The following is a 26,477-nucleotide window of genomic DNA, read 5'->3' on the forward strand; positions in this document are numbered from 1 at the left end:
CTCAGTGCAAAACAGGCTCCAGCTCTCACCCTCACCCTGATTTTTCTGACCGGTTGTGTGGTCCTTCCGACCTCCCAGTCTGGGACTGACAGTCTTCTCTGAGTCCTCAACGACATTTTCAGCTGTTTTTCTCTCCCGTTCTGCCTCTTAATAACTTAAGGACTGAGCTCTCAAGTGTGCTGGATCGAGATCTAGTTCACATAAGCTGAAGGAGTTTTTCTGAATGTATAGTCAAACACTGATTGGAAGCTATCCTGATATATCATTTAGCAAATACAATATAAAAATGATAAAAAGGGAACCATTTTACACATAAAGACCAACACATGGGGTTTATGTTGTTGCATAAATTACGTTATCACGTACAGAAAAAACCACGGTTATTTATGCACAGGGAGAAAGGGAACATGAGGAATAGCTGAGCATTTTCTACTGTTAACTCCTCAATTGCAATGTGGTGCAGATGACGTTTTTTTGCTGAGGGTTACTAACGTGTAGGGAAGAGCTGCACCCAGCCTGCCTGCAAGCACTCGAACGGATCCGAGGGTGTAACTGTACTCTGGAGCTCAAGAGGATTTATCCCTGAGGCAGAAAAACAATTACCTGAACGAAGACAGATATAGATCATTGAGTACTGAGATACTTACTGCCTAATTGAGACATATATCCTTATGGAAGTAGCGACGCTAAGGAGGGGGAGACGGGGGAAATGACCTGGGTGCAAAGCCCAGCCGGAGGAGGAGAGGAGGATAGCAGTCAATCCCGTGGGGTAATCAAGGGTGCAGTGCCCGGCAGGAGGGATTAGGCTGAGTTTCCCAGTTACAGTCCTCCATCTCAGGGTTTCATTCCCAGAGAAGAAATGCACCATATGCACCAGATCTGGAAGCAGCTCAGGAGACCCCCCCCCCTCCCACCCCTTTTTCTCCCTCAAAGACCGCGCCAGCCACACATAGGCAGAGAGGTGCAGGGGATGGGGGGCAGCGCTATGCCCCGGGTCTGAGGGAGGAGAGGTCAGTGCCAGGGCAGGACCCCCTTCCCGCTGTGGGGTGGCTGTGCATGGAGGAGAGGAGCTGGGGCCCGGGCTGGTGCATGGGGTGGGATGGGGTGTGGGGGTGCTTGCTGGGGGAGGGTGCCTTGCTGGGGAGGGAGGGAGGGGATGGAGAAGGGGCTTCCCTGCATCTAGGGAAGGAGCCTTTCTGCAGGAGAGCAGGGGGGATGGAGGTAGGGGGGCCTGTGAAGGTGGGGGGTCCCTAGGGCAAGGATTGCTGCCTTTTGGGGGGGCCCTTGGGGAGGAGGGAGTCAGCCTCCCGGCGGAGGAGGGACCTGTGTTGGAGTGCTGGAGGGGAGCTGGGGGGCTGAGGAGGTCTCTGTGGGCAGGGGTGACAGGCACAGGGTGGGGGGCTGCAGGGGGTCGGGGAATCTGAGAGGGGAGGTGGTGAGGTGGGGGGGAGTCTGAGGGGTCTGTCAGGGCTCAGAAAGGATTTTGGAGGCTCTGAGAGGGTCTGTGGGGGGCTCTGAGGGGCAGTGGGGGGGACTCAGGGGTCGTGTGGGAGCCCTGAGGGCCGAGTCTGGGGGACTCCAAAGGGGCTGCAGGGGGCTCTGAGGGAGCGAGGTTAGGGAACTCTAACAGGCTCTGAGGGGTGTCGGAAGGGATTTGGGGAAGACTGAGGGGGCTCCGCGAGGATTTGGTAGAGCTCTGTGGGGCCTCAGAGGAGATCTGGGAACACGGAGAGGGGCTGCGAGGGGCTAGGGAGCTCTGAGGAGCTTATGGGGGCCCGAGGGAAGGTTCTGAGGGGATTTTGAGGGGTCTTTGTGGCGAGAATCTGTGGGGATCGCTGAGGGGGGGCTCTGTGGGGATTTGGGGGGGAGAGCCCGAGGGAGTTCTGGGGAGGTTTGGGAAGGCTCTGAGGGGGATTTGGGTGGAGAGCCCCTGGGACGCCTGACAGGGGGTCTGAGGGGAGGCTCTGAGGGGACTCTCTAGAGATTTGGGGGGGGAGAACCCATGGGGACGCGGGGGGGGGCATCGTCTGAGAAGAGGCTCTGAGGGGGCTTGGGGGCGCAGAGGGTCTCGAGGGGCTGCGGGGGCGCCCCGGGGGCGGCCGCATCTCCCCTCTCCCTCCCGCGCAGGCTTCTGCCTTCCTACCCCCGTTACCGTGGCAACCGCCCGGGCTCCCCCAGCCCCGCGCCGCCGCCGCTGCCGCCGCCGGAGCTGCTCGGCAGCCGCCTGCCGCCGCCGGCCATGGAGCTGCTGGCCGCGGCACTCAGCGCCGCCTGCGCCCTCGACCAGGACGGGTCGGCGGGACAGCCCGGCAGGTGAGCGGGGGGGGGGGGTGGATACTGGGGAGGGGTGCGAGGGGCCGCGGGCGGAGGGGCGCGTCCAGCCGCCGCGGCTGAGGGTGCCTCCGCCCCCCCCCGCAGGGAGCCCCCCGCGGCCGCTGAGGAGAGCCCCGCCGCCGCCACTGCCGAGGCGCCGCCGCACGCCCACCCCATGACGGCCGATTCCTGGAGGAACCTCATCGAGCACATCGGTAAGGAGCCGTCCCCCGTGGAGGGGATCCGGTCGGGGGGGGGGGGCGTTGTCCGACGGCCGCGCTCTCCCACAACTTCGCCGCTTTTGCCCGCACTCGCGGCAGCACAGCAGCCCCTAGAGGTGCCGCCGCGGCGGGCCGGGCCCCTCGCCCGAGCCGAGCCGCCGCCTCCCGCCCCCCTAAGCCCCCCAAACCAGCAGCATTTAGCGAACGAAACCCAGATCTAAACCCAAGCGGTACATTGCAGGAGGGAGCCTCAGGCAGGGGTAAGGCGGCTGTGTTGCGGGAACCCAACTGTCCTCGCTAGGAAAACCTCTCTCTGTTGGTGTAAAACCTAGTAACCATGGCCTTAGCGGTGGCTTTTTGCTGTCTTTAGGGGCAGCAGGTGTGCACGCTGCCTGGCAGGAGATTTAATGGTGTCGCTGAGCAGCTTTACCTCCGTTAATAAATAACGATTACTTCTTGTAATTACAAAGCAGTTAATCGTTAAGGCTACAGCCAACTTTCTGCTGAAATCTGATTTTCCATACTCAAAAAGGCATAAGATTAAGTATTGGGTCAACTATCCTGTTGGATGTTAGCTGTATGCAGTGGGGTCAGCATGTATTTTTAACAGCCGCTGGTGTAGCATTTGCAATGGAGGAGTAAGTTATTTTACCATTTGTGGTCTCTTTGTAAAGGCAGAGTTGAGGTTATCTGGGTGGCTGTGGAGGAGAAGACTGTTAGGCTTTTGCTCTTGTGGGTTTTTTTGTTTCGTTTTGTTTTGTTTTTTGTGGGATGCGGAGAGGACCTTCACAGCTTGTTTCTTGGTTTCCCACATCTGAATTGTGACATTCCTCAGAGAGGTTTGGGTAACTGCAAAGTTAACCCCCATCCTGAGGCAGGTTTTATGGTGGAATATAGAAGCTTTGTTTTTAAACAGTTCCGTTCAACTTCAGGAAGTGAAACTGCAAGATACTTGAATCCAGAGGACAGAACTGTAGCACTTTGCATGGGAAAATCGGGTAGATAACTATCATGAGCAGCAAGGCAAACCTCCCGGGCAGGAAAAAGGAGAATTCTCACACTGTTTCTGTGAGAGGAGAGTGGCTGCAGTTTGGTGTCAGGTCGTGGCAGGCAGGGATGATTTTTGGAGTGCCTGATGCCACGGGGACAGTGCTGGGGAAGGAGGCTGGTGTGAAACCAGCAGCTTGCCAGTGTCAGACAAAACAGCTGAGTTCGGGGCCTTCTGGAGGAAAGTGGTGAACAATTTGCATGGATGTTACCAGATCTGTTACCTGCTTTTGGCTGTGTAGGTACTAATCTCCCAAGGCAGATGTGTCAGTATATTGTCAGTTTACGGGGACTGTGCTGCTAAGAGGCATAATAAAAATACTAAAACCAGCAGGACTTCAAAGCAACCTATATTCATATGTATTTTTATGTGCTGTATATCAGAAGGAAGCTGTGTGATAGCTCTGCACGCATCAGTGTAACTGCAAGTAGGTCTGTTGCACCTTGATGGAGGAGACAGGGTTTTGGCAACTAGAGATGCAAGGCTAATCCTCAACAGAGAGGTCATTTCAGATGGCTGGAACACACTTGCTCCTTTCCCTCCCTCCTACCTTTGAGGCATTAATGGACTTTTTGCCTGAAACTGGAGCAGAGAATTTCAGAGAAAACATCTCTGGACCTCCTGAGATTTTACATAGCTTTCAGTGTAATAGCGTTTACTTTAAAAGCGCTGTGAACTCTCTAAGGTGAGGATTTTCCACAATTAGTAACTAGTTTTTCAATTCCCCTCCCAGTTTTTGAGAGAGCTGGGAAGGGAGACTGTGGCAGCAAAATTAAATGGAATAAACACAAAGGGGAAAGTCTATTAGGTACTATGCAAACTATGTAAACACCCCTTGGGAAGATCAGCCTTAACTACTTAAGCCAACAGGTGACACCAAGCCCATGCTCTGACCACACAGTTAACCTTTAGCCAGATCACAGCAGTAGGGACAGTTGGGACATAAAGGAATGAATGGAGCTCGTACAGGTCTCTGACATTTTGTACTTGTTCACTTACTAAACATAAGCATTGTATCTTCTGAGTGACATTCAACTACTAATCTCAGCTTCTTTCTACACATTCAGTCTGTTCCCAGATATATTGCTCTCCTTTCAACATCAAAACCCTGTTCCCTGACCTTGCATCTGTTACGCCACCCATCCTGTGCCATGACCGTCTCCTGCTTCATCTAGAGTAGGCTTTTGCATGGCTTTTCTCCCTCTCTCTCTCTTATCTAAGCTTTTGCTGTACCCATTGTAACCTCTTTACCAACATATGGATAGACCTTTTACAGCAAGATAGCGAGTATATCTTTTTTCCTTGCTAGCACAACCCTCTTAGTTTCTTCCTATGCTTCTTCTGCTTCAACATCTACCTGTCTTTTGTCTTTCTTCTGGTATCACTTTTCTGCTTCCTCCCCATATTGCTGTCTGTGGTAGAGCTTCAGCCAGTCTCTCTTCAGCTCCCTCCTTAAAATGAGTTACCTTGTTGTGATTTCTGAACGAGTTCTGGTGGTAGATGCCTTTGGTCTATCAATGTCCCCATGCCCATATTTGCCTTTGCCTGCCACTGAGGGCTTCGCAGGTATTGCCTGTTCAGTTGGTCAGATGGGAAACCTGGAAGCAAGATTAAGTTTCATTGTCTGGATTTTATTTCCTTAAAAGCAAAGGGGAAATTTGTCTTGAGGATCTTTCTTAAAGGGCTCCTCTCCAGATCTGCACAAGGGACACTAAATCCCCCTTACACAAAATATCTTTAATTGCCTCTGACTTGCAGGGCAGACCCACCAGCACAACATGGCTGTACAGTCAGACACTGAAGTATCATTATCTCCAATATGAGTAAAATAGATTATACTTCAGTTTCCCAGCATGTTTTCCCTTGAGTCAAGTGCTGCCCATATTGCTGCAGGGTGTTACCTCCCAGCCTGTCCTGCTGTCTGGAGTACAGTTCGGTGGGGTAGAAAGTGCCCAGTGCCCTACCGCACCAGAGCCTGCAAGCACAGGCTGAGCTTTCAGATCAGCACCACTGAAAGCGGCTCCGATTCAGCAGGCTCTCTGCTCCATTCCTGAAGGAGCCTTTCCACCCTGCTACATCCTCAGCACCCTCACTGACGCTAAATAACAGGCGGAAATGCTTATGAAAGTCATATAAGCCTAGCTGACGCAGAGGTAAATTATATAAGTAGCAGCAGCATGCAAAACTTCAGGGGAAGTCTCCTCTCTTCAGTTATCGTGTAGGAAGCTAACAGAAGACTGTATGGTTTCCTAGGCACAGCTACCCTTATTGCTATTTTAATCCAGTGTTGAGCATCTTTCCAGGGAGAACAGATAGCAGGATATACTTGCAGACTGCAGTAATGCTGTCCTTGTGCCTGTGCTTTTCCCCAGCATATTTCTGATACAGTTTTTAACAGTGATTGGTGTGGAGCCTTGTGAAAACTGACCCAGAGATTTAATAGGCAGTAACATCCACGTTTCTGCCCTCCCTAGACAAACTCCCGACCCAGTTGTCTCTCATCTTATTACACATGGAATTTGCTTCTGAGATTAAATATCGTGAATGCATGTGACCAGATAGATTTTAACCCCTAATGATTCAGGCAAAAAAAAAAAAGTAGGGTTGTTTGGTTTTTTTTAACATCAGGGACTTTATTAATTCATATTAAACTTTGCAATTCAAGTATAAACCAAGGGAGATAATGTAAATTGCGCTCCTTCAGTTTGAGTGAGGAGAGTGACTCAGAGCAGGCTCATGCTCTCATGTCTTTTCATATCTCTAAATTACATTTTATTTTCAAGCAATTAATATTCTGGGTCCTGTAGATGGCTTAGAAAGAGAAATGGGACAGTTAGAAAGCCCTAGGAGAGACAAAGGATCTTCTAAAGATGGCCAAGGAATTTCAGGATTCCTACCTTTTTTGTGCTGTCACTTAAAATCAGGGGTGGGGGCAAATTCTGTGCAATTTTGTCTGCTCCTGAAGTTAGTAAGTGAAACTCAGAAGACATCTCGTGTGATTTATGTGCTGCAAGATGGTGTGAATTCAGAGCCTTTTCCTTAGTGCTGTGGCATTCAGGTACCTTTTGAATGTTAATTTCTTATCTTCATTCATCTTAGAAACCGAGAAGGAAAACAGAAAGAAATTAAGCAACATGTCCAAGGCTAACCATGAAGTCAATACCAAAACAAACTAGTAACTGTAGCTTGTTGTCCCAATGCTTCAGCTGTCCAGTGCCTTAACAGCAGCTCAGTGTTTCCTTAAGGATTTTCATGGCCATCCAATTGCTCCTTTAAAGTAGTTTCAATGCATGCAGTATTACTTTTCCAGACACACACTTACACATACCTATCAGTCTATATAACTTGTAACATAATAATATTGCAGAGAAAATCAAGGTTTAAATAACAAACTGCTTCTTTTATGTCTTCTGATTGATCATGGATTCATCTGATTGTGTTACTAAATGTTTTGTGAGAGCAGATTGTTGACAATACTTTAGATTTAGAAATGGCCTTCCATTTATAGTTTCCACTTCTGGCTGAAATAGGAATGCCATAATTGGCTTTTTTGCTCAGCATGGAAGTGATCTCTCTCACCTTTGCTGAGGTGAACTAATGCAAAACAAATATCCTTTCCCACAATACATTTCTACTCTTTTGTTCAGTTGTAACCTCTCAGACCTATTATGTTGCATCCTAGGACTCTTGTATCAGGAATATCGAGATAAATCCACACGCCAGGAGATTGAAACTAGACGACTGCAGGATTCACAGACAGACCCTGAGGAGAGTTCACCCAGCGAGGAAACCCCATCTGAAGCAGAACCTACAAGTACAACTGAAAGCAAAGCTCCACCACAAATCAGTTTGCTAAGGAACTCCAACTCCAGGTTCAACTTATGGCAGGATCTTCCTGAGATCCGGAGCAGCGGGGTCCTCAGCATCCTCCAGCCAGATGAGATCAAGCTGCAGGAGGTAATGGGGGAAGGTGGAATGTTTCTTGGCTGGGTTGTTGCTTAAAAGAGCGAGAGTGAATTAAGTCAAATGATCAAGATTTAAAAATGAAAAGCTTCATAGCAGTCACAGACAAGCCTTCGCCTGCTGAGTACTTCTCAGTGTTGCACTGGTTAGCACCACTTGCTCTTTTTTTGAAACTACAGATGTTCTATATGCTATTGCTGCTGGACATTTCTGTAGCAAAAAAGAACTTCTTTTTTCTGATTCAGCATTAGGAGCAATTTACAAAGGAAGAGAGATAATGAAGAGGCTCTTGCAATAAAGATTTTGGTTCCCACTGCACATTAATCCTCTTCTAAAGTTACTGGCAGGATACATACTTTCCACCAGAAATCTTAGAAGAATTCAACCGTTAACTGTACTCTGTTTTAAATATGATGACATTAATGGAAAGGGAAGAGATGGAGATTGATAAACTTCCTTATTTTTAAATGTTGTTACTTGCAGTCTTATGCAAAACAGTAAAAAATAGTGACAGGTATATTTGCATTTTAGCCATACAGTGCATGACATCACTAAGAGTCATACGCTGTTAATTTATAGGGCTGCATCAAAGCAGTAGGTGGGGATAACTGCTGCAATTAATGAAAACATCAGTCACACAGCAATTTACAACTGGTTGCTGTTTTGGATAGCGTGGGGAATGTGAGTGCTCTTTGTCAATGCATAGCACTGCATTTGTAGCCAGCAGTGGAGACGAACAAGCCTTGTTTAGTGTGTGGTGTGCACTGTAATACCAGCAGTGGGCCTTCAAAGGCTCGATTCTGAGTCCTACTATACTCCTGCACCAGGATTGCTTCTGGTCAGACCGTTGCAGCAGTGTATCTGTTCAGCCGCGGCTCATAAGATTGTACCCAAAGGGCTGAAGAACATCTTGGGGTGTGAGCAGTTCCCCCTAAGTTTACTTGGATTTGCACAATCGACATTTATGAATCCCTTGTGTATACAATGCCACCCTAGTTGTGGCCAAGACTGTAACTAACTTCACTGTTACACTGAAAAGGCTCATCTTGTGAACTGTAGGGGTATGATGGGCAGGGCTGTGTTACATCCTTAGTAGAAGGGACCCATGTTTATACAGGGTAGCTTGGGCTGGCAGCACAGACTGTTAGTGTGTCAGGGTTATGGCTGAAGGTGACTGAAGTAATTTGTTGCTTTCCCATGTTCTTATTCTGCACTGGTTATTTCTATATCAGATTTGTTCTGTTTACCTGGCAAAACACAGTGCTTCTAACTACCAGCATTAAAAACACAGTCTGGCATCTGAAAAATTACAAGCTTTTGTTTTTCTTTCTGCTTCAAAATGAAGAGTCTTTTGCAGAGAAACATTTGCTTAAAAGTTTGCATTATAGATTTCAAACCCTGCTATTTCTGTTTAGTTACTTTCATTTCCTGTAGGTGTCTTAAGGAAAAAATCTCTGTGCTGCTGAACCCCAACATCAAGTGTGCTGAATTTTCTTCTCTCTGCTTAAATAACAAGAGAAATAAAGCAGATGGAGATGGGAGAGTGCTGCCTTAAAGAAGTACTGTGCTTTCTCCTGATGTTAGTTTATCAGAGCTGAAATTTTCTTCCTGTTTGTTCTGGGATTAGCACAGTAAGAGATTATAAAATTGCTAGAAGCCAGAAAGCTGTGAAATTGGCTGAACATTGAATAGATAAAGTGGAGAATTTGCTTTGTGAGGAGAGTCAAGGACAGAAAACAAGAAGGGCTGGAGAAATCACTGATGGAATTAAAGAGATGATGTTGAATTCAGCCTTGCTATAAGCAAGCACTGCTTCCTCCTGCAGCGCTGGAACCGTACTTACATTGGATATGAATTGGGAGTGTAAGCTGTACATAAGGGCTTGATTAAGTGAATGTAAAGCCTTCAGCTTCATGAAGCAGAATTGGAGGAATTTACCTGAAGTACAGGGCAGCAGAAATTCTGGAGTAAATGTCTTAAGGACAAAATCATACCATTCTGACCCATTTTATCTTCAAAGCTGTGGTAAACCCAGGGACTAGAAGAGCTTGGAGCCCTTCAGCCAGGACAGGTAGGAGAAGAGTATTATTTAGACCACAGGGAGGAATACCGGTACACAAATGGAAAGAAAGTTGAAGCAAATACCCCTGTTCACGGTTGAGGAAGGGAACACCACCATAGCTGTGATGGAGCAGGGCTTAAATAGTCAAAGAAAAACTTGCTCATCTGCAGTAATCTGCAAAATGAAAGAGACAAGAACAAGAAGAGGAGTCTGGTCTTCGTTATTGGCAATGACAGAAAATGACTAAGCAGGTTATCAATACAAGATAAAAAACAAGACACAGGTGTTTTTCAAGTATCAAAACAGGAAACTTGACTGAAGAGCAATGGATGCTTGAAAAGTGTCAAGAAGGCAATTTGTCATTGTCCCCATTGGAACAAATGAGCCAGAAAATGGAGTTTCAGGAAGGGGAAAAAAACCCCAATAAAACAACAAAGAAAAAACCAAACCAAAACAAACAAAAAACCCCACCCCACCTCCCCAGAACCATACCAAACCAAAAACCACATCCACCCCCCAGCAATTTCAGCAAAAAAGTGTTGCAGCATGGCCCATTAGCTGCGGGAACTCAAACAGAATTCACACAGCAATGGTCTCTGCCACACCAGCCTTCTTCGTCTGAAGCAAATGTGAGAGTAGGAGGATGTGAAACAACTGGAAGTGTCACAAAAAATGTGGGTGCAAATGCAGAAAAAGGAAGAACAAAGGAAAAAGCAAAAGACATGTTACAGACCATAGAGATCAGGGAAATACGAAAATTATGTGCTACTGGAATAATTATCAGAAATGACTAGGTAATTGATAGGGTAGTTTTAATTATCCAGACATCTGTTGAGCATCGAACACAGCAAAACATGAATCAACAAGGGCTTTTTTTTAACTGTCTAGAAAATGTAACGGTACAAGAAGACCAAGCCAAAGGAAATGCTTTTTGGGTTCTGACATGGAGTCAATGTGGAGGAAATGACAGACAACATGCATGTAGCAGGAGGAAAAAGTGACTAGAGAGAAAACACACTCCCTGTTATTACATGTGATTTAGGTTAAAAAAAATTCTGTCACCAAGATACTAGGCTCTGAAGAGGTAGTGGAAATTAGAAGAAACAACATTTAATCAGTGAAACGTCTTTCAGTGTGAAACTTCTTTCAGTATGAACCTTAAATTAGATATTGGTATGGCATTTTTGTGGAGTGGCTCTGGTTTATTCCTCTTCCCCAGTTCAGTTCTCTACCTTTCAGTTTGTCCTTTTTTTATTTACTGTATAGTTTCTTCATTTTGTCCTTTTCTACTTGCTAACTGTATTGATTTTCTTACACCGTGTTCATCTTCTATGTTATAGGACATTCTGAGCTGAGTGGAACTCGCCCAAAACAATTTACTAATAAAAATAATTTAGCAAATTATTCTCAATCTTTGAACTGAACCATTTTTGCCAAGATGTATGAGCTTTTATAAAGTTTTTGCCAGGGATTATTTGGATTCAGGTCACTTTGGTGTTAGAAAAAGGGGCAGAGACAGACTAATCTGCACCATGTGTCATGGTGTGAATTTAGATCAGAGAGCTACTGCTCTGAAAATATTACTTGCTCAAGCAAAAGAGGGACTTGAGCCTGGTTATGTGCACTGGTGACATGGCCTCTGTGTGGAAGAGCGCATGTGACAGGTAGGCAGTCTTTCTCTCTTCTTCCATTTTCACAAAAATGTCCAGAAAATATTTCCTTTCCTTTGCTTCTTTGAGCAAACCTTAGATTTCAAACCTCCAGAGAGCTCTTGTGCTGGACTTACTGCACTTCTAGCAGATGGATGTCAGACTGGCCCTGTGAAAGCAGTCAGGTGTGAGAGCTGGTCACAGCCAATGCCATGGCATCGGATCAGAACAACATCCCTCCCAGACTAGACCAGAATTCCCCCTTCTTACCTGGTGCTTTACATGAAGAGCAGGGCCATTAGGAACAGGTATTTCCAATCTATGCAGTAAAACACCATATTGTCTCAATAGGAATTTAGCCTGTAGGATTACTTACTCTTGTCTTTGGTGACTCTTAATTTTTCTCCTTTTTTATCTTCTACATTTCTTTCTTCCTTAGGCTTCACTTCTCTTTTCTTTTCTCAACCTCTCTGCCAAAACATAATGAATGAAAACGATTAATATAGCTTTTACGTCACTATGAGATTTCATGAAGTTAATGAGCCAGAGGACTGATGGAACAGTGTCGGTCATGTTTCCAAGAGATAGTTTCAGACTATTTGTAGACTCAGGAAGATAGCATTACATCAATTGACATTTAGTTCAAATTTTTTTCTAGTTATTTTTGCAATTCCAAGACCAGAAGCTCATGCCTTTTTTTTTCTCTAGTTACTGCTTAGAGCTAGAGCTCATACTCTTTTTTTTCTAGTGACTGCTTAGAGCTAGCAAAGTTCATTTATTCCACAGAGACCACACCATCGCATCGCATGGTTGGATGTTTGGTGCCAGTTTAGGAGGTTTGCAGCTCATACTTACCATTCAAAAGGGAAACAGCAGTCTGGGCTGCTTGGAGTAGGTACTTTGGGTCTGCAGAGGACCAGCTGGATCTCCAAAGTAGATTAGGAAACTTGTGCCATGCCCATGCTGTGAACATTTCCAGAAGCTTGTCCCGATCAGTGATGTTCTTTGCTTTCCTAGCATCTCCTTTAAATCAGAGCCCTGTATATTGATATTTTCACTATGGATTTCTTTATTTCTTTAGTATGGCTTGCACTCTGCACATGCCCATGCAGGTCTGGCACACCCCACTATGGTGAACAGCAAACACACACAAATTAATTTCTCCAAACATAGGCAGAGGGGCTTCTGCAGATCAGGAAGCAACCTTCTAGATGAAGCAAATTGTCTGAGGGTTTAAAGGCAGTGACAGAGTTGCAGGTCTTGATCTTGGCTCTCATGGCCATCCTGCAATCAAACCTTGCAGAAAAAAAATCCTGGCTTGGAGTGTCTGGAAAGCTGCAGTGCAAAATGACTGATGGTATCAATCCCCAGGATATCTGGAAGGGACAGGCTGTCCCAGCACATCCTGTCTTATTCTTTGGTGCATCTTTACCCATTTCCACTTCTCCTCTCATTTATCAAATAAAAAGGTCCAGTTAAAGCTGTAAGAGGTGCATTTAGGACCTAGCCAGTCATGCAGAGAAGAGGAGACAGGTTCTTTCTCAGGCTCAGCAGGTGCCCTGGTGAAGCTGCTGGGAGAAGCCGAGCTGATACTCCTCCACTTTTCTCATTGGGAATCTGGCCTTGAAAAAACCCCCACATCCTCTCATTCCTTAAACCAGCTGTCCACATATACTGACCGAGTGTATTTCTACCCACACCCTTTGCTCTTATCTCCCTTCTGGGGGCTGTGCAGGCACAGCCTCCTTCTCTGGTGCAGGAAAGGACCACCTGTTTGACTTAACTGCCCACCGGGAATATTTCCTAGGCTACCAACCCCACAAAGAGCTGGAATGTCACTTCAACTGATATTTTAGCAGCCCTGGATTGAGTAACAGTCCCTCCTTGCTGTGCCCATCCTCCCAGATCTTGGACTGCAGCACAGTGCCAGGAATATAACCCAGGTCTCTGTGCCTCAGGTTCTTCTGTGATGGATAGTGATTATTTCCAGGAAAAGGCCAAAAACTCATCAGCAGAGAATTTAAAATAATTTCTTTAAAAATAAACCAAAAAAACCCACAACCCAAAAAAAGAACAACCAAGCCGCAAGACAGGCCCCCAGTTAATTTGGAAGATATTTTTCCATATGCACAGCACAAAAAGTACTGCATGGACCTGCTGCTCCATTGGATCTCCTCGACTCCAGCTGGACCCCCACAGCCTCTGAGAGCTAGTGGAGGTCAGGGACTTGCACCTGCACTGCCTGGCCAGCTCCCATCCTCACCAGGGTGTAGCAGAGGAGCTGTGAGGAGTAGGGGAGCTTGGGCTCAAGGGTCAAAGCAGCTTTAGGTTTAAGGAAGCAAGACTTTCACTGTGCTACCAAAAGGTTCCTCTTTCAGTAGCGGCAGCATGGTCCTGCCCCAGGACAAGAAGCCCAAGGTTCACCTTCGTCAAGAGATGTCCAAAGGATCTAATGATTTTTCACCATGTTGAAACTCTTGTGAGAATCTTCAATTAATCTTCAACTAATGGATTCAGTAACTGTGTAAATAATCACCTTTTTTATCTACTACTGAAGAAAGACGACAAACACTTGCCTGGAGAGTAAGTAAGCTCTGTGTGGTAATAGCGGACTGGCCCTGTGGGACCTGCTGTGGGCAGAAGGTTTTACATCCTCGTCTCATTAACTTGTGATTTATCTCTGAACCAAACCATCAATTTATCTTTCTGCTTCCCCAGACCACATCCCTGGCCTGAGAAACCCAGGCTTTGCACCAGAGACTTCTCTTTTAACAGGAGAAGCAAGAGCTGGAATTTGGAGATTATTTATGGCTTATGGTAATAGTTAAGGACTACTGTGTCTTGTCCTAGTCCTTGGTGAATTGGGTCAGAAAAGCCTATGGCCAGAGTTGACCGGCGAGCCTCAGCTGGACAGTAATAGCTGTATTTCCTTTGGGTCAGGGAACACACAGGGGCTTGGAGGACCACAGCTATGTATTTTTATTAGCTCTGACCCAAGGAGCAGCATGTGTTGCACACTGGGACTGCAGTGTGCTGGATTCTCTACACCCCAGCCCCTACACCATGGCTTTTCTAAAACAAGAGTGTAGAGGGTGCAAGGAGACCCTCCTAGGTAGCACAACAAGCCACAACGAGCAGAGATACAAGCTGGCGCTGTTATGATCAGCAGCGGGTTGGAGGGTACATGGAGGCTGCCAAGGGGAAATTCCCGAAAGGGAGATGAAAGTGCAGGACCATGACAAGCAGGCATGGGGTGGGGGGACACCAGTGCATGGGGCAGCCTCAGGTCAAGCCTGAGTGACACTAAGAAGGAAGGGCGGAGCCCATGAAGTGCTTTTATTTGTGCACGTGCACAAAATCAGACTGCTTATATATAATAAGAAAAAAAAGAGAATTCTGCTGGAGAGATTCAGTGGAAGGAAATGCAGTCGAACAACTTAGGAGGGAGAAAGAAGGACCCAGGATGAGGGAGGAAATCTTCCCTGTTCAAGTCACTATCCTCCGTAACACAGCAAATGCCATTCTGGGCTTACCTCTCCTCATACTCTGGGCCTGGAGGGTGGGTGCAAGGTCCATGACTGTGTGCAGCACAGATGTTCTCATTAACACTGTGTGTGCCTCACTATAGGAGTAGAAGGTACCTGCTGATTTCCTTCTTTGGGATTCCCCCCCAGGCCATGTTTGAGCTGGTTACTTCTGAAGCCTCGTATTACAAGAGTCTGAATCTGCTGGTGTCTCACTTCATGGAGAACGAACGTCTGAAAAAGATCTTACACCAGTCTGAGGCACACATCCTCTTCTCCAATGTCCTGGATGTCATGGCTGTTAGTGAGCGGTAAGACAACTCCTGATGGATTTTTGTCCAGCTAAATGGCATCGCTTTAGCTAACCTCATTTGTAGAGGGAAGGAGGAGCTGACTAGGGGCAGTGTGTTACCCGCTGTCTTTTCGAAGAGCCTGTGAACGCATTCATTGCTTTGAACCCCAGGGGCTTCTTCAGTTAACAATTAATATGAGCGCTGGGTTTCTCATCTAGCTTCCTGTTGGACCTTGAGCAGCGGGTGGAGGAGAACATCGTGATCTCAGATGTGTGTGATATTGTCTATCAGCATACGGTTAATCACTTCTCTGTGTACATCACCTACGTCTCCAACCAGACCTACCAGGAAAGAGCTTACAAGCAGCTTCTGTGAGTTCCAGTGCTTGATGCTAAATTATTTTGCAAAATTGTATAGGCTATATAACTGTAATTTTGATAGTTATGAGAAAGGGCTAGATAGTACAGAAACACAATTTCCCACTTCAGTGATTTTTCACTGCACCTATAAAAAGAAAACACAATTAAAAGGCTTTATAGTAAGGGTGGGGTGATATAGTATGCAGGTAACATACCAAGTCAATTCAGAGCCAGTATTTCCCAACTGTGGGAAATATTTACAGTGTACATGGGGACACACACTTGTGAAATGTATGTATTTTCAAATTGCAAGTAGAGGCAAGAGATTGAAAGACCAAGTATGTAATGTAATACAGATCTCTGATGACAAGAACAGCCACTGCTTTTCCTGAGCTTTTCAGCAATGCATTTGACCTTCCAAAAGTTGAGAACTAATTTTTTAGTTCAGAACAATAAAATTTTCTTAAAAGGGAAAAAAAAAATAATATTTTCTTCACATTCTGGTGTTAGGCTCATAGATGTTACCTAGGCCTGAGGCTATAATCCAAGATATTTTTGCAGTATTTTTCAAGTTTAGCAAGTCTTTTGGTCCAGTAGGAATTCTCTTATGCCGCTCAAAACAAAGAGTGCCCTACAGGCTTGTCTTTGAGCAGGAGAATTAATTTTTCTTTAGTTACAATGTCCTGGATTCTTTCAGGACAGCCCATTGCACATGCTACCATAGCAGCAGCTGGTTCAGGGAAGTGTAACAAGCCCTAATCCTTTCCTTTCTCTGTTCTCCAGCTTTTAAGGCCAAAAAAAATCACTTTAAGGGGCCTCTGTTGAGCTTGGCCAACCATTCTCTCCAAAAAGAGGGTACTGCAGGGTTTCCTTCAGTCATAGGCAAGCAGTATAGCTGCAGAATATAAACAGTTTGCCTAGAGCCATTAACTAAACATTCAGAAGTGAAGCAGCAATAGGCTGGATTACTTGAGCTTGAAAAGGACCTGTTGGAGATAGAGGTATTCCTAGATATAAATTTAGAGGGCAGCATTTTTTTTGTCTGTGGGAGAATGTAAAGCAAATTGAGAAGAATAGACTCTCTTCCACAGGCTCCTAGCTAGCAGAAGAATTTTGCAGCACTTGGCTGAACTCAAAGCCTGATGTGTGTCACAGTTCCCCCCATTTGGCTGTTCCTCAGATGCACGCAGGTCCATTCTGCTGTGGCTCTGGTGAGTCACACCATCACACAAGTACCTGCTGCAGCAGGAAGAAAAACTTACAATGACTTCCCTTGGATGCTGCGAGTCACACACAGTAAAGACAGGTTTTGCACAGTTAGCAATCTTTTCGCATCTATGCTGTTTCTGCTAGCCAGGACTCCAGCAGTGTAAGTCTTCCTCAGGGCCCCGCAGTTGCCAGGAAGCATTGTCTTTGACTATGGCAGCTGGGGCTTGTGAGGCTGCTCTGTGCAGCTGTGTCCATGGACCAGCAATGCCCTCATCTGCTGCGAACACCATCAGGGAAGGCCCAGGCATCGCCGATGCCCTTCTCAGGCCAGATAATGATTTCCATCCTCCAGCTAAGCAGCCAGGAGTAGCCAAGCTTGAGCTGTTTTGTGGCTTGTCTTGTTCTTACAACTGTGTGAATTTCACCTTGTCACAGAGTTCCAACTGTGTAAAAATACATAATTATGCCTCTGACTCATCTACTTGGACACACACCCCATTCACACACACCTACGCACACAGCATATGCTGCTGAGCTAGATGTGCTAACACATGTGAACACTAGCATGGCTTGTACATTAAAAGTCTATTTTTTCCCTCCCCCAACACTATAAATAGTTCTAGATTTAAATTAAAATACACCTAGAAGCATTCAGTCCCCTCCTCCCCTCTTCTCTCTTATTGGGAGAGGTGAGGCAGATGCTGTCTCTGGGACCAAGCTGCTTTTGGGTCACCAGCCATATACCAGAGTCTCAGGCAGGGCAGCACTCAAAGCCCTCACCTTCTCTCTCTCTCTTTTCTCAGCCAGGACAAGCCAGCTTTCCGGGAAGTGATCTCACAGCTGGAGCTGGATCCCAAGTGCAAAGGCCTGTCCTTTTCTTCCTTCCTGATTCTGCCATTTCAAAGGATCACTCGGCTCAAGCTGCTGGTGCAGGTAGAGTTTTGTTCTTCTCTCTCCCCTAAAGGTCTTCTGGATCACTCCTGGAATTTTGCCTTCCAGCAGTTGTGAATGAGGCTTAGATACAGCCACGCTCAACCCTAGAGCTGGATGAAGCCTTTCCACAGGGTTAGACATTCTCAACAACTATGAAAAAAAGATTTCAGTCACTCAGAGACCATCCCCAAATTAGCATTGAATTTGCTGGAGAGCTTTTACTGAGCAAAAGAGTTGAGGAGGAACTTTGCTGAGCTGCTAGAAGGGGTAGCAACAGTCTATCAACCCAGCTGCCTGACAGGATGCTGACATACATGCACAGTGCAGAACAGTTGCAGGACGTGGAAATGCTCCATGGGTAATCACTCCATCAGAGTGGCTTAGACCACTGTCAGCCATCTTCCTCCTCTGCTTTGCCAGCTTGTCTAAACGTTGCTGGAGGACATTGTTCTAGGGATAAGGAAACAGCTCAGTCCCAAATGGTCTTATCCCACTGGGATTACCAATAACACTGTCTGTTAGTGCCAGCTCTAGCTATTTTTATTTATTAAATTATTTTTATAAAATAGGAGTCTGCCTGCTAGATTTCTTTTAGATATAAGGTCAGATGGGAACAGGTTTTAATGAGAAAGAGGAACTAAGAGGTGAGAGTCACTGTACTGTCACCTATCCTGTAATTAGGCTGATGGCCAGAAATAACTCGGAGGCTAGCAGAGTGCTGTCAGATGAGGATCAGAGTTAACACAGCCTTTCCTCCGCTGCAGAATATTTTGAAGAAAGTGGAAGAGAAGTCTGACAGGGAAACCACTGCCCTGGATGCACATAAAGAACTGGAAACGGTAAGTTTGAAGGCCATTAAGATTAAACCATTGTGCTCTTTCCCCCTGCAAAAAAAAGACCTACAAGCTACATTTGCTCCTGGAGCTGTCCCTTTGAATCCTGTCACTGTGTTTCAAGAGTAATTTTTTTTTTCTTAAGTCTTTCTTGCTCTCAAAGATGGACTAATCTAGCAGCACTTAGATGTCAGTGACGAGGAACCCCTTGCTAACAACAGACGTGTATGTTTCCGCTGTAGGAAAGGGCAGAAAGAATGTTTTCCTTCGGGGTCTTTGAAAATATAAACTGTTTTTGCAGATACCTGAAGGTGACGGATCCCAATGAGAGTTGTAATTAGCTGCAACAGGCAGTAGAGTACAACTGTGTCAGGTTTCCTCCAATACAGCACACTTCTTCCTCTGATCTAGAATAACAGTTTCTTGATGAGGTACTCAAGCCTGCTTTTAGCCCTCTTCCCTGAAGCTTGTAGGTAGGTGTGGCATTCAGTTGTGCTAGTTACTGCTGTGTACAAAACATCAGGAAGACATTGGGATGTTTTCCATCTGGGCTGCTCCTGACACAGTCAAACAGGGCAATCCCATCTCTAGGCTACATATCTGAATGGTCTGGACATAGCTGGCAGCTACATGGGCTGAGACAGAGTGTTTGAACCCTTAGCCATCAGAAGCTTGGAACATCTCTTGAATCCTGCAGTTCAATGTAAGTATTTGAAGTCGAAAACTGCTAATCAGCCTGAGGATACAGTTGCAGCTTCTGACTGAACTACTAGAACCAAATGGGCTCTTGAGTTTGCCCTGAACTAGTCTAGGAAGTGTACACTTTGGCTATTACTAGGAATAAAGACAGAGACCTTAGCAATGAAGAATGTTCTGCATTAGTTAGTATTTGCAGAATCCTTCTTGGTGTATCTGGTAGCCAGTTTTCTTTCCATTGGTCGAAAGCCTGAGGAAGGCTGTTCCTGTAGTATGCAGATGACTACAACTGCTGATAGAAAAATGCTCTTTCTATATTCAGCTGGCAGTGACTCACGTGATAAATTTCATAACTCCCTTTGCTTGGTTACTTATCTGTAAGTGTTTAAGTTTAGATGCCTAATGTCCAGCTAGGTACAGGCATCACAACAGAGATCCTCTGGCGCGTATTGCCTCTGTAGGTATCCTATTTGAGAGGTAAGAGCTGATCATGGTTTCAATTGCTGATATTCTGGTGGATTTTGAGTAGCAGAAACAGAGCACAAAGTGGAGCTTGTTCTCCAACATAATTTTTCTACCTAGCTAGTTCTCAAGAGAGTTGCTCCTTATGAAACAGGCAGTGGCATCTAGGTTAAGGTTCCTGTAATAGGGTAGTGCCTGCACATTGGTTGTGGTTTTTAAATTAAAAGTTTGTACTCAGAACATAGCTGGGCTCTGTATGATGACCGCCTCTTTCCCTGGGACATTTCATAGCCTTGGCATCTGGTCTTGCTTGGCGGAACCACAGCATTTGCATCTTTGAAATGAAGATTTTTGGCTTCATTCTCATCTTGAAGGTGATACTGTGCTTGTACCTCATTTCAAGTGTTGGGGACAAGGAAGATGAGATACACGGTGTATCAAGGTCTGGAAAATGAGCTGTTCCCTTTGCTGTGCAACTAGGAGTATTGCTTGATACTGTCTGGTTCAGTAACTGAATGCAGCTGTCTGACATGTCCTCTGATAGTCAGCTTACATCTATAATATCTTCTGGGTGTTTGAGGTTTTTTGGGTTTGGTTCTTTTTGTTGTGGGTTTGGTTTTGGGGTTTTTTCCCCCCTTTTCTTTTTCATGCAAATACAGTGCTGATAGAAGAGTTTGGCTTGGTCAATTCCTGTTACAGCGGGGCACTTACCCTGTCACAGTCAGGCCTTTCTGTGTTGTCCATCATGACTTACCTGCTTAAGGCCAGTGGAGGCAAATCATCGTACTTTCTTTTTCCCAGGTGGTGAAAGCATGTAATGAAGGTGTCAGGAAGATGAGCCGAACAGAGCAGATGATCAGCATCCAGAAGAAACTGGAATTCAAGATCAAGGTATAAGTATAGGCTTGTAACCCTTTGCAGACAGTGAACCAACAGCATCCAGGTGTTGTGTGCACATACATGGCAATAGTAACCCAGCTGCACTCCTTTTAGCGAGCATTCAGTGGTGGCCTGGTCCACACTGTCCCCCTCCAAAGCCTTTGAAGGGGATGCTGCTGCTGCAGGCACAGCATCTGTGCATGTGGTCTCTGTGCATGCGTGCTGCAGGGGCCAGGGACAGCAGTGAGGCCAGCGTGTTGTGCGTGTACACAGATGGGACACACTGGCATCAAACCACCTGTGCGCAGTGGCTGGCTCCTGCTCTAGCACTCAGTTCTGGCTCTTCCCTCTCACCTCTCTTCAAAATGCAGGTCAGCTTTCAGCTATTATTTTACATTGCAAATTATGTTAAAGGAAGATGAAAGCTACAAAGCAAAACACTTTAAAGCTGGCAAATACCAAAATGAAGACTGTCCCACCATTTTAATTCATCCCTATGTTTATGCATTATGTACAGCCTCTAATTACCTGCTGATGATCTGTTTTGGCTCCACTCAGGAAATGACCGAATCAATATTTAGGGGTGTCTGACCGGATCTCATTTAATATATGCCATGAAACTCCAGTGCTGAGTATAAAGTTGCCAATTCTTTTCTTGAGTGCTATGGAGATGCTTCTCAGATCGGTCTGCTTCACAAACTTTAAGAAGCATATTTAGCTTCCCAGCAACCTTTTTATGTACCTGAACAACTGAAGCAGAAAAAAAATGGAGATGATTTGTTTGTAAAGCCATACTGGGCAACCAAGAATTTGATTTTTTCCAGAGCACTTTACAAGTGTGTCAGGGCTAGACTACAGTCCACAGGACAGCACTAGACTAGGGTAGCTACAAGGCTGCCTTCATCTCTTGTAAAGCTGAGTCTGTAATGACAGGCAGGAGCTTGTTCATCTTTGGAGCAGGTCTGCCTTGGGCACTGGCACAGGCAGGGCTCCTCTCTTGAAGAGAGTACAAGAGCATAGAAAGACAGACTCTGCCACTGTGCATGTGACAAACACTGAGAGCATGAAGATGGAAAGAGTAGCAGCTATGCAGATATTTTCCAATATTTCGGTCACTTGACTGGAAGTGTGGTGTTCTTCTGATACAAGACGTGCTTTTTTCTGGGCTGCTTGTTTTTAATGTAATGTATAGCAAGGCTCGAGCAGAACTACTGTTGGTGGCTGTGTGGACAGTATTTCCTCCTGGCTGGGACAGACCCAACCAGTGAGAACCTGTTTAATCTGGGGTTTTTTTGTAGCCAAAAGGCCAAATACACTTTTTTGAAAGTCCGTCAACCCTGGCCAGAAAGGCTCAGCCCGGGTGATGAGACATGGGATCTCTCAGAGACAGATCAGGCTGTGCAGGGCATAGCCTGGTGTTTAAATCCAGCACTTGGGACTCCAGCATCACCATCCTTGAGTGTGTGTTCATTCTCAGGCCTCTGCTGTTTCCCTGTCTGAGCTCTGTTACACTCTGTGCTGGGCTGCAGCGTGGATGGCAGAGCACACTGCCCTCTCTGCACAGCACTGCTCCATTGTCTGCAGTGCAGGTTGTGTTCCTTTTGCATCTCTTGTTGCTTTCAGCATCTTGACCACATGAGTCCATGAGTTTTTGCTGCTCTCCTGATCTTTGCCCTCTTTTCCTCACCTCTAGTCTGTGCCCATCATCTCTCACTCCCGCTGGCTGCTGAAGCAGGGGGAATTGCAGCAAATGAATGGTCCAAAGACATCACGAACACTTCGCACCAAGAAACTCTTCAGAGAAATCTACTTGTTCCTTTTCAATGATCTGCTGGTAATTTGCCGGCAAATTCCTGGGTGAGTGCACAATTCGGATAGTACGTGGGGCACTTCAGTAGTCCTATTTGCCCCTGGGTTTATCTGGGCTGTGATGCTGTGCCCCTGTCCTGTCCCCCAGGCACAGGGAGGGCATCCTAGCCTGACCCGTACACCCCCCTCCAGCAGTCACCTTGCCTTTGAGCACAGTTGACTCTTCATGGATGGCACAGCACTCTCCAGCTGAAAAGTTATGGCAAACAGCACTTGAACAGATTCCAGGCCAGGTCTCCCAGCAGGGTAAGCAAGCATGTATCCACCAGTTTCTGCAGAGTGGCAGTGAGCTACATCAACTGGTGGGCTGACCCAGGAGGCCTGTCTTCCTGTCAAGAAGTGATTTTTGACTCATCGCTGCCTGAAGAACAGCTCAAACTTAGTCAAACTTCTAAGAAAGCAGGCTAGAAAATTTGAGCAGCAGGAAGGGGTATAAATTTAGGCCTGAGGCTAACAGTTATATTTGACAAGGCGTAACCTGCCTCAGGAGGAGGAGAATGTCATCATGCTTAGGACCATGTCTTGTGCAACTAGACACTAGTGAAATACAGCAGCACAAACATACAGGTCCCAGAGAACAGGATGTTCTTTGTAGCATTAACTAGACTCACCGGTAGAGAGCATCTCACTAGTCCAACGTTTCTAATAAACATGTCGCCGCAGCGTCTGTACACCTGGAAATATTTTGCTTCTGTGGCAGCTTGTATCCAGAAAACACAGAGGCATTTTACAAATGGGAATGAATTAAGGCTCACAGTCCCCTCTGAGGGAGCACCATCTGTGTTTCTTACATGGGGAGCTCAGACAGAGCAAGCAACTTGTTCTAGGCCATGTAGGATGCCTAAGGCAGAGCAAGGAGAGGGTCTATTGCTTGGCGGTGGGTTTTCATAGCTGCCTCCTCATCCCTTCCCGTGGCAGCACATCTTTTACCCTCCTGCCATGCAGAGGTTCCTGGTCTGTGTCTCCAGTACAGTTCTGGGTGGCTGAAATCAACGTCTCCTGGGATAACTGCAGTTTTTCCTAATCCTCTAAACTCTCCTAGGGATAAGTACCAAGTGTTTGACTCGGCTCCCCGGGGACTTCTTCGGGTAGAGGAGTTAGAAGACCAGGGGCAGAGTTTGGCCAACGTTTTCATCTTGAGGCTGCTGGAGAATGCAGATGACCGGGAGGCCAGCTACATGCTGAAGGCATCATCCCAGTGAGTACAACAGTCACCTCGCCAGCAGTCAGCAGTGCTCTCTCCCTACACCCACGCAAGGGCAGCATTCTGCCTGCATGGGCACCAGCTCTCCAGGCTTACCGGGGTCAGGCAGGCAGGGATCCCACTGCTGCAGCTGAGCTGGCTCTACAAACCTCTCTGCCCAACATCACTCTCCCAAGGCCATCTTCGGTCTGTCCTACTGAAAGGTACTAGGGAACTAGGCAGGTTTCTCTCCTGTGTGGTGTATTTGTAGCATCTAGAATGGAAGATGGATGGGCACTTTGCATTCTGGGACACAATGATCAGAAATCAGCCCCAGCACAAGAGCCTAACTGACTTACAGCCTGCAGCATATTCAGAAACTAAAAGCAAGTAGGATGTATGCTGTGCACACTCCAGCAGCTCAGCGGGCTCACTCACAAAGATGAAGGCCACACCTGACCAGCCCTGTGAAGCAAAGTGGCTCCTGGTTGTAGGCAAAGGTGGAGAAGAGGCCTCTTCCTCAGTGCCTTCCACAGCTGATTTCAATCTCACACAGCCCTTCTGCTGCTCGGGGCCTCCTTGTCTCCCTGGATACAGGTTTTTTGGCTCACTGATTTTTCACTTCAGACTCCAACAAGCTCAGACTGGGCAAATGATTCAGCTGCGCTAACAGAGACCTGATTGCTTTGGAGCTCAGAGCAGGGCTTTCTCATTGACCCAAACCTTCCCAGACCCACAGTCTGTAGGCAGAGCATCTGTGCTATTATAGATGTATGTGGCCCACCACGTAAATAGCTACTAGAGATGATGCACACCCCCAGCTTGGTGTTTCTTTGCTGTCAGTAGGCCAATGTTCAACATCCATATCCCTTAACAGACACCAGCCCCAACCAGCACCATGGCCTGCTGCAGCCCCAGGGGCTGCACCCTGCCTCCCACCCGCAGTGCAGTGGAGCACTGGCATCAGGAAGACGATGCCCCAGCACAGCAAGCAACTGCACCTTCTCCCCAGACATGTGACTGCAGCTTTTGTACTGAAAATAGAGATGTCAGTCACATTATGCAGGGCAAATGCGCATTTGATGTCTGTGAGACTTAGCTGTGCAGAGAATGATTAACCAGGCCAGGGTTTGCCTTAGCTCAGGGACAGGGGGCAGAAAGTGTAGTTCTGTGCTTCTGCATGCTGTCCCATGTTCTAGATGGCCACATTGAGTTTGTGATCCAGCACGTGGCTTGCCAACGGGTCTCGTGCACCGAAATGTGATGTAGCAACTGCTGAAGGCTGCTGTTCCAGAGCTGCAGGGATGGTCAGGGCAGTATTGGGCACAAACTGGAAAACTGAAGAATTAGAAGAGATAAGCGGGTGCCAAATAGAGACTGCTGCATCTGTTCCACAGCTCTTGCAGCATGGCCCAGCTCTGAACCCATGTGGCAATGATGGCCTGCTTCGTGGCAGCTTGCAGCTAATGCCCTGGGTGGGCTCTGCCAAGGAGCTGGCGGTACATTTGGACGCAGTTGGTTGCAGGGACAGGACTGGAGCACAGGTGGGCCCCTCGCAGGCTAAGAGGAGCTGGGGGCTGCGGGCAGGATCCAAAGAGCCCTGCAAGGAGCTGTGTGCAAGGCCAGCCTACAGATAGGGCCACAAGCATGGCAAGACCCTTGGTTTGATCTCTGTGTGCCAGCTCCTCAGTGCACAGGGCCCTCATCCTGCACATCTTCATGGTGTGAGGGGCTGCACTCAGCCTGCAGCTGCAGGTATTTTCACTGGTCCTTGGCATCACACTTCAGCCCTGAAGCACAAGGTATTCCCAGCCATGCAGATCAGCCTGCCAACACTCGTCCTTCACGTCTCACTTTTAGGCATCTCTCCTCCTGGAAGACACTCCGGTGGCTTTAGATGTGTGTCAAGTTCAGGCTTTAAAACTACCATCTGAGAAGGTAGAAAGTTCTGGCTCCCTCAGGGCCAGGAGCACAGCTGGTCCTCCAGGCAGGAGCTGGAGCCTGTGAAGATGAACTGCCCTGTTTCCAAGCGGGGCTGAGGGAAGCCTCAAGGGAGCACCAGGCCAGGGGCTTCTCCAGCACCTGTGAAATCCTCACCCTCCTCCTGCAGGCCCAGGTTTTGCATAACAGCATGCTGGATCCAGCAACGTGTTCACACAGGTCTCTCGTCTCATGCGCTGCTGAATGAGCAGTACCCTTGGTATGCCACAGCATTTGTCTGCAAGTGAATTAATCAGCTCTGCCCTTCAAACATTCCCACACAGCAGCTGAGGGAATAAATGGTTCCTCTAACTGCTTTTCTCCAGGAAAAACTGCTCCTATTGATCCAGCCCAGCCAGGAGCTGCCTTTGCTGATTAGAGCTCAGAGAGTGCCAGGCCCCCCACCCTGCTGCTGGCTCTCTGAAGCCATGCTGCTCCCCAGAGGGGGATCCTGCTGCTTGCAGGGACAGCCAGCCTGGGCAGCAGGGCCCAGGGCACTGTGGCACATGTGACATCCCAACCGGTGCGTGCAAGAGGGGGACTGAGCATCACCAGTGAGTCCAGGACCCTGGGGGCAGGGAGCGGCAGGCGGGAAAGGGTCATGGGAGGAGGAATTGGGAGCCCAGGGCTGGCTGGGCAGAGGACCTGGGGTCCCTATGACTGTCTCACACTCACAGCCTTGGTTTGTCTCCCCTATCCAGGAGTGAAATGAAGCGCTGGATGATTTCACTGGCCCCAAACCGGAGAACCAAGTTTGTTTCATTTACATCCAGACTTGTTGGTAAGAGACACCGCATAGGAGCCAGGAGCTCTTCACCCCTACCCCGATCTTAGTCCAGCCCCAAGCCTGGGGCCTGTGCCTAAGCTGAACCCTCTCCCTCGGCTCCCCTTGCATTTCCACCATGTTGTTGACCTTGTTCCCCTCTAACCTGGGCTGGGCTGCACCAGCACTCTCCCTGCCACCAAAGCTGCTCATGGGTGGCACTGCAATGGTGATGTGC

The 26,477-nt window shown here is 47.2% G+C and overlaps 1 protein-coding gene across 1 annotated transcript in view; it reads left to right on the plus strand.

Moving 5' to 3' along the window:
• NGEF (neuronal guanine nucleotide exchange factor) overlaps positions 1–26,477 on the plus strand; it is a 42,430-nt gene that overhangs the window by 12,163 nt on the left and 3,790 nt on the right. Inside the window, exons 3-13 of the mRNA XM_075032081.1 lie at positions 2,128–2,313; positions 2,419–2,528; positions 7,265–7,539; positions 14,931–15,091; positions 15,292–15,444; positions 17,445–17,574; positions 18,339–18,413; positions 20,367–20,456; positions 22,138–22,301; positions 23,356–23,511; positions 26,178–26,257. Coding sequence (XP_074888182.1) covers positions 2,128–2,313; positions 2,419–2,528; positions 7,265–7,539; positions 14,931–15,091; positions 15,292–15,444; positions 17,445–17,574; positions 18,339–18,413; positions 20,367–20,456; positions 22,138–22,301; positions 23,356–23,511; positions 26,178–26,257 — 1,580 coding nt within the window. The remainder of the gene's footprint in view (positions 1–2,127; positions 2,314–2,418; positions 2,529–7,264; positions 7,540–14,930; positions 15,092–15,291; positions 15,445–17,444; positions 17,575–18,338; positions 18,414–20,366; positions 20,457–22,137; positions 22,302–23,355; positions 23,512–26,177; positions 26,258–26,477) is intronic.

Source organism: Buteo buteo, chromosome 7 (genome assembly GCF_964188355.1).
Source record: "Buteo buteo chromosome 7, bButBut1.hap1.1, whole genome shotgun sequence".
NCBI lineage: Eukaryota > Metazoa > Chordata > Aves > Accipitriformes > Accipitridae > Buteo > Buteo buteo.